Here is an 18688-nt window from a genome sequence, read left to right as displayed (position 1 = left end):
AGGATGACTTTAGCCAAAACCAAGCCCACCGGCCCACCATAAACATCACAGATGTGCTTAGTGAGTCATATCTCTCTCACCACCCCTAGAGTCATTGGGTCATGGTCCTCTGATCCCAGAAAATGGTAAATAAGAAAACCAGGAAAACCTATTTTTCTCCTGTGAGACTTTTACAACATCTCTTAAAGTTTTCTGGGATTCCTTTAACAAACAGACTTGTGGAATTTCCCAGAAACTTAGTTAACAAACTTCTTGTGATCTATTCTTACAACTAGATAGCTAAATTCTACCATTTTCCACAAGTGATGTTGAGCATTTTTTCATGTATTTATTTGCTATTTCTACTTCTTTGTCTGAGAAATGTCTGTTCATTTCAGATGCCCAGTTTGCAGTTGGGTCTTTAAATTTGGGAGGTCTGATCATTTTAAGTTCTTTATAGATTCGAGATAGTAGACCTTTGTCTGAGGAAGAACAGGTGAAGATTTTTTCCCACATTGTGGGTTGTCTCTTTACACTGCTGGTGGTTTCTCTTGCTGTGCAGAAGCCTTTTAATAAGAAGAGATCCCATTTGTTGATTGTGCTAGTTCACGGGCAACTGAGGTTTTGTTCATAAAATCTTTTCCTACACCGATGTCTTCAAGAGTTCTACCTAAGCTCTGTTCCAACTGGTTCAGTGTTTCTATTTTAATATTTAGATCTTTAATCCATTTCAATTTTAGTTTAGTGCATGGAGAGAGATATAGGTCTAGTTTTAATCTTTGGCAAGTTGAAATCCAATTTTTCTAGCACCATTTATTAAAGAGGCTATCTTTCCTCCAGTGAGGGTGTTTGGCTCCTTTGATTTTACATTTTTGAACATGAGGGGAAATGAATGCTTCATTGTCAATGTATGCACTCAATTGTTTATTACAGAGGACCCATATCATTTTTTATATCATTTCTTATAAAAGAATAAAATATTAAGAAAAAATGAATATATAAATGTTCATAATTGGCTCAGTTTTAAGTATACATATTTATTATAAACTCAGCATTTCCCTTGTTTCAGAGCTATAGTAATTATTTAAGAATTACATTCTTCAGAAAAATTAGTAAGGATTTATTGAAAGCCTAAGGCAAAGATTTAGAGATGTCTAATCTTACTATATTAGGTTTAATTTAATTTTGATTTTAAAATCAATCTTTCTTTTCTCTCCTTTTCTTTAATTAGGTTTTTCTTTTTTTTCTCCATGTTATTTATTTATTTTTTATTTTTATTTTTCCGATTAAGTTTATTGGTACATTTTCAGTATAAAATACAGTTACATTCATCATTGGGATCTTGTACCGTTACATGAGTATCTTGGTTCTTTTTTTTTTCCCCCTTCCCTTGCCCTCCCTTCACCCCCTCCACCCTTCCCTAATTGCAAAGAGTTTGTTTCCATTTTTTTCCTTTTCTCATATTTTTTCTTTTCCCTTTTTTCCTTTCCCCTACCCCTCCCACTTCCCCTGCACCTTTAGACCTTTTTCTTCCTATTACACAATATCAATTATACATTTTTTAAATTTCAATATCAAGATCGAGGAGACATTACCACAGATTTTACAGAATTTAAAAGGATATAGAAAGCATATTTCAAAAATCTGTTTTGAAATAAATTTGACAACTTCTAAGAAGTACCTTGGAAGACAAATTAATGAAACTAACTCTGGAGGAAATGTAAAATTTGAATAGCACCTATTAAAGTATATTCCTAGCTTGAAAACCTACCTATATGACAACAGCAGGCTCATATACATTTTAACTGATAAATTATATCAAACAATTAAAGCAGAAAAAAGAAGGAACACTTCTCCCCTCATTTTAAGAACTCAACATTGTGCTAATCCTAAAACTGGATAAAAATAATAGAAAAAAAAGTATGAACATAGAAATTTGTTTAACAAAACACACTATTAGAAGTCAGATCTGGCAGGATGTAGGAAGTGGTTTTGTTATAGGGATGGCAGTGTTGGTTCAGCATTGGAAGATCCACCCCCAAAAGTCATCATTTTAACAGAGGAAAGGAAAAAGCCATATGATCCTGTCACTAGTTGGAGAAAAAGTATTGGACTAAATTCTACAGCTATTCATGGTAAAAGCTATCAGGAGACTAGAAGTAGAACAGAACCTTCTCAACAGATTAAAGACATGTACTCTATACTTCCAGCGAGAACACCTTATATGAATGGAGAAGATACAATGCTTTCTCCTTAAGGTGGGGAACAAGGGCAGATATGCTTACTCTTTATCTATCCATTAAACTTTGAAACCTAGTCCCCACCAAAATAGTCTGGCAATAAAATGACACAACTAGGATAGGATTGGCAAGGTAGAAGCAAAATCTTTATATATGGATGAAATGATCATCTCCAGAGAAAATACTAAGAAATCTCTAGGAGCCCCTAGAACTTGTATTTGAATTTAGCAGGATTAGAAAACACAAGGTATATATAAAAATTTAGGTCTGTGTATACTTGCTATAAATGAAGAATTGGATATTGAAATTTAAAAGTTATGTAGGAGTAAAAAGGACCTAGAAAAGTTAAGAAAAAGCAAAAAGTGTTGGAAGACGTTTAGTACCTAATTTTAAGACTTCTTCTAAAGCTACAGTAATCAAGGCAGTGTTGGTGTAAGGAAAGACATATAGATCATTGGAATAAAACAGAGAATCTAGAAATAGAACCACACATGTATGGTCCACTGAGTTTTGAAAGATTATTTAACATTAGCATTTTATAGAATATAAACTCAATTCAAGAGCCGAGGAAGAGATAGTGTTTTCAGCAAATGGCACTAGAACACCTGGTGTCCATATATAAAAAATTAACCTTAACCCTTTATTTCCATACATGAAAATAATTTGAAGGGATCTATAAGACTAAATATGAAAGCCTAAAAGTATAAAACTTCAAGAAGAAATTATAAGGGAAAATATTTATGAATTCAGGGTAGGCAAGAACTACCTAGGATACAAAAGACATGATGTATAAAAGAAAACAATTGATAAATGAAATTCCATCAAAATTTAGAACTTTAAATGACATCATTAAAATGAAAAGTAGTCCTTAAACAGACCATATTTACAATACATATAACCTATGACCAGAATATATAAAGAATTCTTAGAGCTTATTAATAGACAACCCAATTAAAAAGTAGACATAAGAAGATGATAAATAGCCAGTACAGCACAAGGAAAGGTGTGCAGCTCTAGAATCAGAAAAATACTAATCAGTACAATAACAAGATTGAATTTATACACTCATTAGGGAGATGAAGTTAAAAGTTTTTAAAAAGTTTGTCATGACTTTTTCTTTTTGTTGGATTCTCCCCCTTTGCATTTAATTTGTCATGCCCAATGGATTCATTCTGCTGGGTTTCCTGGGGTTGTGATCCTCATTGTCTTTTCCTAGGGTATTGTCTAAAATTTTTTGGAGTGCCGGTTTGGTATTCATGAAGTTCCTAAGGTGCTCTTTATCATGAAAGTATCTTATTTCTCCATCCATTTTGAAAGATAGTTTTGCAGGGTCCATCAATCTGGGTTGTAGGCTGTTTTCCTTTAGGGCTTGAAATACATCACTCCAAGCTCTTCTTGCCTTGAGGGTTTGCATTGAGAAGTCTGCTGTTGAGTCTGATGGACCTTCCTTTGTATGTGATTTGTTTCTTTTCTCTCACTACTTGTAGAATTTTGTTCTTCTGTTGGATTTCTGGAATCCTAACTATTATATGGCTATGTGTAGATCTTTTTTGATTAAGGCTAGCTGGAGTCCTATATGCCTCACTTATCTGTATGTCAAGTTCTTTTCCCCTCCTTGGGAAGTTTTCTGCCATCACTTCTGTGAACAGTTTTTTGATGTCATCTGCACTCTCTCCTGTTTCTTCATTGACTCAGTCTTATGTTATTCTTCTTTGCAACGTCTAGCAGCTGCTGAATTGATTTGTGTTCTTTTACAATTTTAAAACAGTTTTTCTTTTCCTGGTCACTAATTGCAATCTTTTCTTCTATACCTGAAATTCTATCCTCACATTGGTTCATTCTGCTGCACAGACTTTTGATGGAGTTTTTAATCTCCTGGAAATCTGTTTGTATCTGTTTTATGGATTCCATTTGTTTCCTATGTTGGGATTCCATTATGTTCCTCAGATCCTCTATTTTTTTATCTGTGTCCTCTGTAGATTTATTAATCATGTCTTGCACCATGTGCAAAATCTTTGCTGTTATCTGAGGAATTATTTCTGATTTCATTTTTCCCAGATCCTCTTTTGTTGCTTGTTCAGAGTCCAGGTGGTTGAGTATCAGATTGTTCCATCTTGTTTCCCTTTGGGGTTGCTGTAGGTGATCCAGAAGTCTGTTTTTGAAGTTTGTTTACGTGTCTTCTCATTTTGAGAGGGGTGGGGGTGGGGGTGGAGGTTCTTCTGGCGTCCGTGCCGGTCAGCTTCTCTGCCCTAGGAGCTTGGGATGGTGGCGGGGAAGCTTCCTTCCGGGTTCTGGGACTGGTTTACCTCTGCCCTAGGAGCTTGGGACGGCGGTGGGGGAGCTTCCTTCCGGGTTCTGGGACCGGCTCAGCTTCTCTGCCCTAGGAGCTTGGGATGCTTGGGATGGCGGCGGGGGAGCTTCTCTGCCCTAGGAGCTTGGGATGGTGGTGGGGGAGCTTCCTTTGGGGTTCTGGGACCGGCTCACCTTCTGTGCCCTAGGAGCTTGGGATGGCGGCCCGGGAGCTTCCTTCCAGGTGCTGGGACCAGCTCAGCTTTTAATTAGGTTTTTTGAGTCAGGGTCTCACTATGTAGTTCAGGTTGGCCTTGAACTCACCATGTAGTCCAGGCTGGCCTTGATCTTGAGGTGATCTTTCTGCCTCAGCCTCCCAAGTGCTGGGATCACAGGCATGCATCACCACACTCAGCTCAAAATGTCACTTTATTAGTTGGTATGTAATGTCCTTAATACTCTGGTAGGATATTTGGAAATGGATAGAAATCATTTTGGAATTTGGTGGTAAATAATGTTTTATTCATTAATTTTATTTGTGCTGTTCATTCTTTTAGTAGCAAGTTCTTAATCTTTTTCCCAAATGGGGTCGGAGGTTGGGAGAGACACAGTAGTTTTGGTGGTACCTGATGTGACATAGCTGACCCTCAGTTACCAAAGGCTGTCCGTGGACACCTGAGAATATGGGTGAGCCGACTCAGGGATACATTCGTTCTCTTTTTTTCCTCAATAAAACCTTTCCCAATCCTCTGAGGAAGTTTTTCTGCTTTTATTACTGAATCTGCTACTTAACAAAAAGTAACTTGCCCTTCCTCCCAAAAATGATACTGAAGGAAAGGAAGAAAAGGGCAGTAAAATGTTTCAGTTTGCTCTCCACCCCACTGAGATGTGTCTGCAACTGGCATACAGCCATTTTCAGAAAGTTGGGTCTGGGATATGAATTTATTTATTTCATTTTTCCTGTGTGTTTAAATACATGTATCTTTTAGTGCTGATACTAAATTACATTACCTTCTAGTTTGCAGAATTTGATCAGATCATGAAGTCGGACCCCGACCACTTGGCAGAGTTAGTTAAGAGAGTTAATCACTGGCTTGTCTGCAGTCGCTGGAAGAAAGTCCAGTGGTGTGGGCTCTCTGTCATCAAATGTGAGTGCATCCTCTCACACCTAAGCTTTGTTACTTTGGAACTGCGATGGTTTGCAGATTGCACCAGGCCATCTCGGGAACTCTGGGCAGCCGGCCCTGGGTCCCTAACTCCTCAAATGTAGTGTGTAATAAGCTAGCTTTTGTAGACTTTGGATTTTTCTTTATTTTTTGAATTTATGACACTTATTTCCTTACCTGACTATATTATTGGAGTATTAGTTTCATCAGGTCCTAAACACAGCTCACTATCTTTATTCTTTTTCTTTCTGTCTCCCCTGACTTGCAACACCATCCCCAGGCTCTCAGATGTAAACCTGAGCTTCCCTCTTTCTGCCTGCTTGCCATCTACAGTGCACATGCCGGAAATTTCAAGACTGTAATTCTCTCTCTTTTCTTACCCCTGAAATCTTGTCAGTTATCAAATTATATTGATTTCTCCTCCAAATATCGTAATTCTTTGCTTTTTGTTGCTAGTGTCTCAGTGGATCTTCTTTCTCCCACTCGTTCTGTAACCCCAGTAGCTCCCAAGCTCAAGACTAAAGCCTTTCCTGGCCATCTTTTCATAGTAGGCAAAGCCTGAGTTCTTCAAATGTTTTTTAAGAACATGTAAATGGGATTTCAGCAGTCATCACCACCCTGTGTACCCAACTTTTTAGTTCTCACTGGGGTGAGGGCAGAATGTTGTTGAATTACTTGAAGGTCTGTGGCAAACCTTTAATTTTTGGGGGCTACTGTATTTGGGAATCCATAACTTCATTAAATTTATAATTGCTGCCCATACAAGAGTACTTGAAATAGTGCTAGGTACATGAAGAGGATTTAGTAAATCATTTGGCTAAATGAAAAGGAACCACGAAAACAAAGATTATTATTGAGATCCTTTGTTAGACACTTGTGACTGTGGATAAAAGAAAAGTATAATAAAGAGATAACTGAACCTCTGTTTCCCTTCATTTCCCAAGTGAAATATAAGGATATTTGTCATGGTAGTTCAATGCTTTTACTTTTATATATTGCATTGCGATGGAGAACACATTCTGTTGACGTTACTTGCACTGTCCGCTGTGTTTGTGGCCGGCATCGTGGAGATGCACTGAGGTCAGGAAGCAGACAGGTGTGCCTGCAGAATGCTAATAAGGATGCTCCAAAAGAATCTTTCAAGGTCAGATCAGTCAGGGAAGTTCTGGGTACTTGAAGTTGAAAAGATTCCTTTACTGTAGGATTCTCAGAGGCCTAACCCAGGATGTTCATTGTGAATTTCCAAAAGGAGGTGTATTGTCTTTCCTACGCTGATGTTCCAGGTAAATCCTTGCATAAAGAGGTATCTATTCACATTGAATAGAACAAATGCTGTATAGCACAGTTTGGGAGTCAGTAATGCAGCATAATAAGAAAATAATGAATTTAAAGTATGAACCCAGCTACACCCTTGACACACTTTTTATTTTTAAGAAGTATTAAGAAACCAAGAGGGGCCGGGGATTTAGCTCAGTGGTTTCACTGCCTGCTGTGCAAGTGCAAGGACCCAAGTTCGATCCCCAATACCAAAAAAAAAAAAAAGAAACCAAGAGAATTTTAAAACTTCATGATTTTCATGTCTGGTATAATGTGTTCATCAAGATTTCATATTGTGGGCCAGGGATTTAGCTCAGTGGTTCCGCCGCCTGCCTTGCAAGCGGAAGGATCCGAGTTCGATCGTTGGTACCAAAAAAAAAAAAGATTTCATATTGCTTGAGGATTGCATTTGTGGAAATGAGTAGTTTTTTAAAAAAATAGATATTTGTCCAATTTCAGCTAAATTTTAAAATTATTTTGTTTTACTCTTAGTGAAAAACAAAATAAAATACAGAGCAGAAGCTTGCATTAAAATGCAAAAAACTATTCGGATGTGGCTTTGCAAAAGGAGACACAAACCTCGGTAAGATAAATAGTACCCGAATAACCCCATGAAACTGAGTCACAGCTGGGCGTGGTGGTGCATGCTTGTAATCCCAGCACCAGGGAGGCTGAGACAGGGGGATCGAGAATTTGAGGCCAGTCTGGACTACATAGTGAGATCCTTTCTCAGACGACAACCCCCAGACCTAGATATCCCAATATAAAATGGCAATGAAGTCATAATGAAAAGAAAGCAGTTTAGATCTTTGTAAAGTGTGCTGTTTGTAAAATATTTTAGTCTAGGATTTGTAATATTTATTTGAAACTAGCTAACTTATGTTTCTTGCCTCATTCTATAAGATTTGGAGTGGCTTATAAAAATGTAAATAAATACTTTTGCAGGTTGAAACAAATGATTGAGAGGAGCTGTTATTTCAGGGTTTTTTTTTTTAGTGATTTAAGTTTCTTAATGTTAAATTGATGTTTTAAAAATATTAATATTTTGACCATAATTTTCAAGATTGTCCATGTTTCACTATAAACTTAATTTTTAAAAAACTTTCCAATTTAAATTTTTAGTATTAATTTAGACTTTTAAACTTACATATATGAATAACTATTAAACTTGCGTGTATGAATAATTAAACAGCATCACATCTTTTCAGAGATTATTAGAAACCTTCTTAAAATTCCAAGTTTGAATGTTTGGTTTTCAGTCTAAACATAGAAGACAGGCATCAGTGTCATTCCTACCCATGTTTAATTCTTTTCACCCTCAGTAAGACATCTGAAAAAGAGAATGCTAAATAATAATGAAAACAGAGTGAAATATCATATTTAGTAATATGTGTTCAGCAGTTTTATTAATGAAAGAAATGTACATAAAGCATTAATGGTGAAGTTGATCTTTGGTGGAATGGCTTCTTTCCAGCATTGATGGCCTGGTTAAGGTGGGCACACTGAACAAGCGACTGGACAGGTTTAATGAAGTAGTAAGTGCATTAAAGGATGGAAAACCAGAGGTGAATAAACAGATCAAGGATCTTGAAATTTCCATTGATGCTTTGATGGCCAAGATTAAGGTATGTAATTTTAGCCAAAATGACTTTGATTTTTTAAATATAATTTAGTATCTTGTTGTTCGTACTGGAATGGTATAAAAAAGTCTTCAATTTTTCAAGATACAAAATGTTGACAAGTGGATGGTCAGATTACTACTTCTTAATGAGAAGTAAAATTTCGTTAGTAAGATAAAAAAGACAATTTTTATGCAGTTTCATCTTTATTGGAAATTTGCACCTTTACATAATCTCTCTTGGTTCTTATTTTTTCCCCATTCCCCTGCCCTCCCTTCAGTCCCTCCATCCCTCCCTATTTACAGAGACTTTGTTTCCATTTTTTCATTTCTCATATTGATTCCATTTCCTTCTTGCGTTTCCCCTACCCTTCCCACTTCCCCTTCCCCTTTTCTTCCTATTTTCACATTATCTATTATACCTTTTAGTCCTTATTTACACTTTCAGTTTCTCACACTAGAGAAACTATTTGGTATTTACACATATGTGTCTTATTTATTTCACTTAAGAGTATCGCCTCAATGTGCATCCATTTAGCAATAAATGTCTCTAATTTCTCATTTTTTATGGCTGAGTATACTCCGTTTTATTAAAAAAACACATTTTCTTTCTTTTTTTTTTTTTTTGGTACCCGGGATTGAACTGGGGACCTTGCATTTGCAAGGCAGGTGCCAGAACCACTGAGCTAAATCCTCAGCCCAAAAAAACACATTTTCTTTATCCAGTCTCCAGTTGATGGGCATTTGGGCTGCTTCCAAGTTTTACCTATTACAAATTGTGCTGCTATGAACATGGGTGCACATATATCACTGTGGTATGATTCTTTTAATTCTTTGGGGAAGCTACCCAGCAGTGGAATAGCAGGGTCAAATGGGACTTCCAGTCCTAGTTCTTTGAGGTATCTCCATACTGATTTCCACGATGGTTGCACCAGTCTACACTTCCACCAGCAGTGGAGCAGTGTTCCTGTTTCCCCACAGCTCCACCAGCATTTGTTATTGGTTGATTTCATGATAGCAGCCATTCTTTCTGGAGTGAAGTGGAATCTCAGCGTTGTTTTCATTTGCATCTCTCGAATGACCAGTGATGTTGAACATTTTTTCATGTATTTATTTGCTATTTCTACTTCGTTGTGTGAGAAATGTCTGTTCATTTCAGATGCCCATTTTTCAATTGGGTCTTTCAATTTGGAAGGTCTGATTTTTTTTTAAGTTCCTTATAGATTCAAGATAGTAGACCTTTGTTTGAGGGACCGCTGGTGAAAATTTTTTCCCACATTGTGGGTTGTCTTTTCATACTGTTGGTGGTTTCTCTTGCTGTGCAGAAGCTTTTTGTTCACAGGCAACTGAGGTTTTGTTCATGAAATCTTTTCCTGCACCAATGTCTTCAAGAGTTCTACCTAACCTCTGTTCCAGGTGTTTCAGTGTTTCTGTTTTAATATTTAGATCTTTAATCCATTTTGATTTTAGTTTAGTGCATGGTGAGAGATATAGGTGTAGTTTTGATTTTTGGCAAGTTGAAACCCAATTTTTCCAGCACCATTTATTAAAGGGGCTATCTTTCCTCTAGTGAGGGTGTTTGGCTCCTTTGTCAAAGATGAGGTGGCTGAGTGCATTTGGAGTTGTTTCTGTATCTTCAGATCTGTTCCACTGGTCCTCAGGTCTGTTTCTTTGCCAGTACCATGCTGTTTTTCTCACAATAGCTTTGTAGTATGGTTTCAAGTTGGGGATTGTGATACCCCCTGCCATGTCTCTGTTGCCTAGAATTGCTTTTGCTCTTCTAGGTCTCTTCTTGTTCCAAATGAATTTTTGGATTGTTTTCTCAAGGTCTGTGAAGTATGCTGCTGAATTTCAGTTGGGTTGCATTGAATCTATATAGCAGTTTTGGAAGTATGGCCATTTTCACTATGTTGATTCTTCCTACCCAGGAGCAAGGGATGTCTTTCCATTTTCTGATATCCTCCTCAATCTCTCTTTTCAGAGTGCGATAGTTTCCGGAGAAGAGGTCTTTGATTTCTTTTGTTAGGTTGATTCTTAGGTATTTCAGGTTTTTGGATGCTTTTGTGAAAGGAATTATTTGCCGTATTTCTCTCTCAGTGAGTCTGTCGTTTGTGTAGAGGAAAGCTATTGATTTTTGTATGTTGACCTTGTATCCAGCTACTTGACTGAATTTGGTTGTTAAGTCTAGAAGACTTTTGGTAGAACTCTTGGGGTCTTGTATGTAGAGTATCATTCATCTGCAAATCATGACAATTTGTCTTCTTCATTTCCTTTCTTCCTTTTATTTCTTTCTCTTGTCTAATTGCTGTGGTTAATGTTTCCAAAACTATATTGAACAGGAGTGATGATAATGGACATCCTTGTCTTGTTCCTGATTTTAGTGTGAAGGATTTCAGTTTTTGATCATTTAGTATGATATTGACTGTTGATTTTCCATAGATGACTTTTATCAGATTGAGATAGAGACCATGTATTCCAATTTTTTGTAGGGTTTTTATCATAAATGTGTGTTGGATATTGTCAAATGCTTTTTCTGCATCTGTTGAGATGATCATATGATTCTTGTCCTTGGTTCTATTGATATAGTATATTACATTTATTGATTTGCATATATTGAACCATCCCTGCATACCTAGGACAGGGTGTATGATCTTCCTGCATCCCTGGTCAGGTTGTATGATCTTCTTGATGATCTTTTGCATTCTATTTGCCAGTACCTTATTTGTATGGTTTTTTTTGGTACTGGGGATCGAACTTGGGAACTTCCCCTTGTGAGGTAGGTGGCGGAACCACTGAGCTAAATCCCCAGCCCTGCCAGTATCTTATTAAGAATTTTTTCATCTGTGTTCATTAGTGAGATTGGCCTATAGTTCTGTTTTTCGTTGGGTGTTTTTCTGCTTTGGGGATCAAGGTGATGCTTGCTTCCAGGAATGAATTTGGGAGTATTGCTTCCCTTTTAATTTCATTGAAGAGTTTAAACAGTAGTGGCAGTAGTTCCTCTCTAAATGTCTTGTAGAATTCAGCAGTGAAGCCATCAGGGCCCGGACTTTTCTTAGTTGATAAGTTTTTAATTATGTTTTCAATTTCATTGGTTGATATTGGGTTGTTTAGAATTTTTAGGTCTTCTTCGTTCAACTTTGGTAATTCTTGTATATCTAGGAATCTGTCCATTTCTTCTGGGTTGTCCATCTTATAGGCATATAGGTTCTCGAAGTAGGTATTGATGGTCCTCTGGGTTTCTGCTGGGTCTGTTGTAATCTCCTCTTTTTCATTCCCAACTGCATGGATTTTGGCTTTTTCTTTCCCTTTTCTTTTTTTTCAATACTGGGGCTTGAACTTGGGACCTTGCCCTTGCGAGGCAGGCAGCGGAACCAATGAGCTAAATCCCTGGCCCTCTTTCCTTTTTCTGATAAGGTTTACTAAGGGCTTGTCAATTTTGTTTATTCTTTCAAAGAACCAACTCTTGGCTTCATTGATTTTTTTGTATTGTTCTCTTAGTCTCCATTGCATTGATTTCTCCTCTGATCTTTATAATTTCCTCCCTTGTATGAGCTTTGGGTTTGTCCTGCTCTTCTTGTCTAGAAGCTTGAGGTTCAGCCTCCAGTTGTTTAATTGGGCTTGCTCTGTTATCCTAATATGTGTATTTACTGCTGTGAATTTCCCTTGTAAGACTGCTTTCATTGTGTCCCATAGATTCTGATATGTTGTATTGTCATTGTCATTTAATTGAAGGAAGTGTCTGATTTCTTCTTTAATTTCCTCTGTGACCCATTGTTTATTCAGAAGTGTCTTGTTCACTTTCCATGTGTTTATGAAATTTTTTGAGTTTCTTTTGCTATTGATCTCCAATTTCATCACACTATGGTCTTATAATATACAGGGGATAACTTCAGTTTCTTTCTTTACTTAAATATGTTCTATATGTGATTATGTGGTCTATTTTGGAGAAGAAACTGTGTGCAGCTGAAAAGAATGTGTGTTCTGTTTTTGTGGGGTGGAAGACTCTGTAAACATTTGTTAAGTTCATTTGTTCAAGAGTTTGATTGAGTGCTAGTATTTTGTTGCTTATTTTTTGCCTAGTTGATCTAACTATTTGTGACAGTGGAGTATTGAGGTCCCTCACTACTATTGTATTAGTGTTTATTTGATTTTTCTTCTCCGTTAGTATTTGTTTTATATAGTTGGGTGCAGTAGTGTTTGGTGCATATATATTTATGATTGTCATCTCTTCCTCTTGGATTGTTCCCTTTACAAGGATCTAATGTCCTTCTTTGTCTCTCTTAATGTCGGCTGGAAATCCATTTGATCTTCAAAGAGGATAGCTACTCCTGCTTTTTTCGGGTTCCTTTCGCATAGAGTATTGTTTTCCACCCTTTAACTTTCAGTCTGTGAGTTTGCTTTTGAATTGTGTTTCTTATATGCAGCATGTTGTTGTCTCTTGCTTCTTGACCCATTCTGCCAGTCCATTTCTTTTGATTGGTGAATTGAGACCATTAATATTGATGGTTATAACTGATGTGTATTGACTTATCATTGCCATGACTTTTTTTTTGTTGGATTCTCCCCATTTGCATTTAATTTCTTGTCATGCCTGATGGATTCATTCTGCTTGGCTTCCTGATATTGTGATCCCCGTCTTTTTCTAGGGTATTGTCTAAAATTTTTTGGAGTGCTGGTTTGTTATTCATGAAGCTCCTAAGGTGCTCTTTGTCATGAGTATCTTATTTCTCCACCAATTTTGAAAAATACTTTTGCAGAGTACATCAGTCTGGGTTGGAGACTATTTTCCCGTAGGGATTGAAATACATCACTCCAAGCTCTTCTTGCCTTGTGGGTTTGCATTGAGAAGTCTGCTGTTGAGTCTGATGGACCTTCCTTTGTATGTGATTTGTTTCTTTTCTCTAAGTGCTTGTAGAATTTTGTTCTTCTGTTGGGTTTTTGGAATCTTAACTATTATATGCCTATGTGTAAATTTTTTTGATCATGGCTAGTTGGAGTCCTATATGCCTCACTTATCTGTATGTCAAATTCTTTTCCCCTGCTTGGGAAGCTTTCTGCCATTACTTCTGTGAACAGTTTTTTGATGTCATCTGCACTCTCTCCTGTTTCTTCATTGACTCTGTTCAGTCTTATATTATTCTTATTTGCATGGTGTTAGCAGCTGCTGGATTGATTTCTTGTGGTCCCTTACAATTTTGAAGCAATTTTTCTTTTTCTGGTCACTAATTGCAATCTTTTTTTCTGTATCTGAAATTCTGTCCTCACATTGGCTCATTCTGCTGCATAAACTTTCAGTGGAGTTTTCAATCTGGGAATCTGCTTGCAGCTCTTTTATAGATTCCATTTGTTTCCTATGTTGGGCTTCTGTCATGTTCCTCAGCTCCTCTTATTTTTTTATGTGTGTCCTTTGTGGATTTATTAATCATGTCTTGTACTATGGGCACAATCTCTGCTGTTATCTGAGAAATTATTTCTGATTTCATTTTTTCCAGATCCTCTTTTGTTGCCAATTCAGGGAGTCCAGGTGGTTGAGTATCAGATTGTTCCATCTCATTTCCCTTTGGGGTTGCTTTACGTGATCTGGAAGACAAGTTTTGAGACTTGTTTACATGTCTTCTCATTTCAGCGGGGTGGGGGGAAGTATATGTGCTGCTGGTGCCTGTGGGGCTCACTTCCTCAGTGCTGGGTGGGGCTGTGCTCCTATGTGCTGGAGGTGGTGGTATGGTGGGCCCAAAGGGTCACCTCCTCTGTGCTGGGTGGGGCTCTGTTCCTCTCTCAATTTCATCTTAATAAAGAAATATGTTTTCCTCTCCAGAGAGTAAAAATAGTATACTTCATTGTTAAGCTTTTGCATAGTTATGACTCAGGATTCATGCAAATTATTTTATTTTATGCTCTTTTACCTAATGTTTAAAATTTTTATTTTATTTATTCTTTGTGGCAGTGTTGGGGATTGAACCTGGGGCATTGTAACATGCTAAGCAGACACTCCAGCATTGAGCTGCACCCTCAGCCCCCGTGGGAACTGATTTTTAAATTACTAACATAATTGAAAGCTTGAAGAAAAGGAACAAAAACCTTTTATGCCCCCATACTAACATAGTCAGCTAGTATGCTATGTTCCATTTTTAGTCTCATTTTATATGTATGCATGTTTACATAATTCTTAACCATAATACACATTTAATTTTCTGTCTGTGCCATTTTGTCATATGCTTTGTCCATGTTAACACATTATCTCGTAGAGGCTATGACATTACTTAACTTATAAAAATGCTCATTAATTTCATTCTCAAGTTTGTAGGTGAAAAATAGGGCCATTTTTTTGTATGATTTTCATTTATTCGATTACTGTTCATTTGAAATTTTTTCTATATGCTTGTATCTTAATCATCTTTCATCTTTCCATATGTTTTCCTCAATTATATTTTAGGGTTTTACTGTTTTTCTCAACTAGTTTCATAGCTTAGTACAATTATGTGGCTATTAGTACCTTAAAGTAAGCACAGTGTCGTATTTTATGCAGATATTTAATGTAGATAATGAGTAGTCAGTGATAGAGGTAGATAGGAAAGTGATGACCAGGAGGAGAGTGAAAATGCCAGTATGGACGGAGTTGCTTTTACACATCTGCCATGAGCCATCCCTATTTATGAGGTATCAGTATCAGTTAAAATTAACCCAGCCACATTTTTTGAAAGCTAACTTAGGAAAATTATCCAACAATTTTAGATGCATATAGTAGTTTCTAACATATTTCTTAGGTACTATTTGAACAATATTATTAAACCAATTTTGGCTAACTGGACAAATCACTCCTTACAGAGAATTTTTAACTGCAGTTATATTACTTTATTCGCAGTTTTATATGTTCAGATATTGATGATTTGATTGATAAAAATAGAGTCAAATATTTGTGTGCAGGGTTAATGTGTAAGTTTGAATGTTATGAATTGTACAAACAGTACAGCAAAGATAATGAATTTATTGCTTATCAGTTTTTCCATTTTTTAAAAACTTTTATGTACAAATTGGAGTAGTTTTTTAAAAATAAAACTGTGGTGGAAAACATTACATTTATCTTAGTTTTCAAGAATACATTTCAGTAGTGTTAAGCATATTTATTGGTGTGCAATGGAAGCAATAACTTTTTAAGTGCATGCTTATTTGTTTTTCAAGTCTACTATGATGACAAGGGAACAAATACAGAAGGAATATGATGCACTGGTCAAAAGCTCTGAGGAGCTCCTCAGTGCATTACAGAAAAAAAAACAGCAGGAAGAGGAAGCTGAAAGGCTAAGGCATATTCAAGAAGAAATGGAAAAAGAAAGAAAAAGACGAGAGGAAGAGGAACAGCATCGAAGAAAGGAAGAGGAGGAAAGGAGAATGTAAGGCATTTATGCTCTCGTTTTGACTTGGAAACCTAACAGAAGGGTGGCTTGGTGTGGACAGTGACTAATGACTATTCTTAAAATTGCATTCTGATTTTAATGAATTAATTTTAGAATAAATTTGAATTAGAAAATAAGGTAATGTTATAATAATTACTTAAAATGTTATAATTACTGAAAATCATTTTAACTATAGGCTGAGCATCCTTAACTCAAAAGTCGGAAGTCTAAAATGCTCCGAAGTTTGAAATTTCAGTGTTGTGTTGGCGCTCAAATTTCACATCTCATTTTGTTTATTTTATGAACTCATATTAATTGTATATATTGATGGGATTCACTGTGGTACTTCTGTATACTCGCACAGTGTGTCTGCCTCATATCCAGGCCACCTTCTTTCATTCCCTGTGCACCCAGTCCCTCATAAGCTATTGGATTTTCAGGTTGATGTTTCTTAAAAAGCTTCCAGTATGAGTGAGGACTACAGCACTTGTCTTTCTCTGTCTGGCTTGTTTCCTTTAACAAGATGGGCTCTAGTTCTATCCATTTTGCTGCAAATGACAGATTTATTTCCCTCCCTCCCTCCTTTGTTCCTTCCTTCCTCCCTTCCATCCTTCCTTCCTTTATTTTTTTTCCTTTCCTTTTTTCCACCCCTCCTTCTCTTCCCCTCCTTCTTCGCAGTACTGAGCATTCAATCTAGGGCCTTTACAGTGAGTTGTATCCCCAGCTTCTTTAAAAATATTTTTTATTTTGAGACAGGTTCTCACTAAGTCATTCTGTTGCCCAGACTGGGCTCAAACTTGCCACAGGCATGTATTACCATGCCTGTTGTCTTCTTTATGATTGAGTAATATTCCATTGTGTATATATATACCATATTTTCCTTACCCATTTATCTGTTCATGGGCCCCTAGAGTGATTCCATATCTTTGCTACTAAGTTGTGCCACAGTGAGCACGGGCACACAGCTGTCTCTTTTATAAGCTAATTTCATTTCCTTTGGATGTGTACCTAGGAGTGGGATGCTATGGTAGTTCTACTTTTACTTTTTAGGGGAGCCCCCATACTGATTTCTGTGATGACTCTGCTAATTTACATTCCCATCAGTAATAGTTCACAATTACTTTTATCTCCACATCCTCACATTTTGCTTTTTATAGTGGCCATTGTAATTGGGGTCACATAGTATCTCATTGTATTTTTGTTATGCATTTTTCTGGTGGCTAATGATATTGAACATTTTTCCATATATTTCTTGGTCATTTGTGTTTCTTCTTTTGAGAAGTGTCTTTTTTTTGCAACAAAAGTTGAGTATACTTTTATATGAACAGAATAATTTTTTTCCTATGCCTTTTCCATACTTATCAGTCAGTTTTGATGTGGTCCAGTGGTGGTGGAGACAGGCCTCTTTCCCATTTTTCACATGTGGCATCTTTCCTTTGTTATTCTTGGGCTTTGGATTTTAATCTCTTTTTTGGAAAAATCCCATAGGTAGAATCTAACGCTGGTTCTGGTATTAAACATGCAAAAGCATCTCCAGGTCATTCTCCAGAAATTGAGAAGTGTCTTTTCAGATCATTTGTCTGTTTTAAAATTAGATTACTTTGTTGTTGAGTCTTTATATATCCTAGATATTAAGCCTCCCTTAGGTAAATAGCTGGTAAATATTTTCTCCCATTCTGTGGGTTGTTTCTTCAGTTTGTTGATTATTACTTTTGCTGAACAGAAGTTTTTTGGTTTGATGTGATCCTAATTATCTACTTTTGCTCCCCCAGCCTTTTGGAGTCTTCCAGAAAAATCAGTGCCTGTACCAGTATCTTGAAGTGTTTCCCCATGTTCTCAGAGTTTTAGGTCTTACGTTAAGGTCATTGGTCCATTTGGAGTGATTTTTTTACAGGGTATGAGATATAGGGGTCAAGTTTCAGTGTTCTACATGTGGATATCCAGTCTTCCCAGCACTATTTGTTAAAGAGGAGGCTGTCTTTTCTCCCATGAATCTTTTAGCATCTTTGTAGAGAATCATCTGGCTATCGAGTTTAAATATATTTAAAAATATATTTAAAAATATATTTCATATATTTCTAGATTTCTCTGTGTGTCTGGTTTTTTGTTGTTTCTCTTTTTCTTTTTTAAAGACAGGTTCTGGCTATGTAGTTCAGGCTGGCCTTGAACTCACCATGCCTCAAACTTGTGAGGATCCTTCTGCCTCAGCCTCCCAAATACTGGGATTACAGCCATGTACCACAATGCCCAGCTTCTCTGTGTTTCTGGTTTTGTGCCAGTGCTGTACTGTTTTGGTTACTGTAGTTTTGTAGTGTGTACTGATATTAGGTGTGGTGCTGCTTCTTCCTGCTTTGCTCTTTATGCTCAAGATTGCTTTGGCTGTTCACAGTCTTTTGTGCTTCCATATATATTTTAGAAGTGTCTTTTCTAATTTTGTGAACAGTGTTATTGGTGTTTTGATGGGGATTGCAATGAATCTGCAGAGTGCTTTGAATAGTCTGGACATTTTAACTATATTCATTCTTCCAATCCATGAAAATCCATCTTGTAGTATTGCCTTCCATTTTGTTCTTCAGTGTTTAGTGTTTTTTCACTGTAGAGGTCTTTCACTTCCATAGTTAAAGTTTATTCCTAGGCATTTTATTTCTTGTGTGGCTGTTGTGCATGGGATTGCTTTCATGATTTCTT

At 36.7% G+C, this 18688-nt stretch overlaps 1 protein-coding gene across 13 annotated transcripts in view; it reads left to right on the top strand.

The window, feature by feature from the left end:
* The window catches only part of Myo6 (myosin VI), a 164458-nt gene that overhangs the window by 125570 nt on the left and 20200 nt on the right, over positions 1 to 18688 (top strand). For all 13 annotated transcript variants that reach the window (XM_021243782.2, XM_021243780.2, XM_021243779.2 and 10 more), the window contains 4 exons: positions 5527 to 5656; positions 7484 to 7574; positions 8466 to 8616; positions 15789 to 15997. In XM_021243782.2, coding sequence (XP_021099441.1) covers positions 5527 to 5656; positions 7484 to 7574; positions 8466 to 8616; positions 15789 to 15997 — 581 coding nt within the window. The remainder of the gene's footprint in view (positions 1 to 5526; positions 5657 to 7483; positions 7575 to 8465; positions 8617 to 15788; positions 15998 to 18688) is intronic.

The sequence above is a fragment of the Heterocephalus glaber genome, unplaced genomic scaffold (genome assembly GCF_053883595.1).
Source record: "Heterocephalus glaber isolate CG9 unplaced genomic scaffold, H.glaber_assembly_v1.0 deba00000818, whole genome shotgun sequence".
NCBI classification, from domain to species: Eukaryota; Metazoa; Chordata; class Mammalia; order Rodentia; family Bathyergidae; genus Heterocephalus; species Heterocephalus glaber.
Note: the sequence above shows the minus strand (reverse complement) of the source record. Positions and strands in the feature narration are given on the sequence as shown.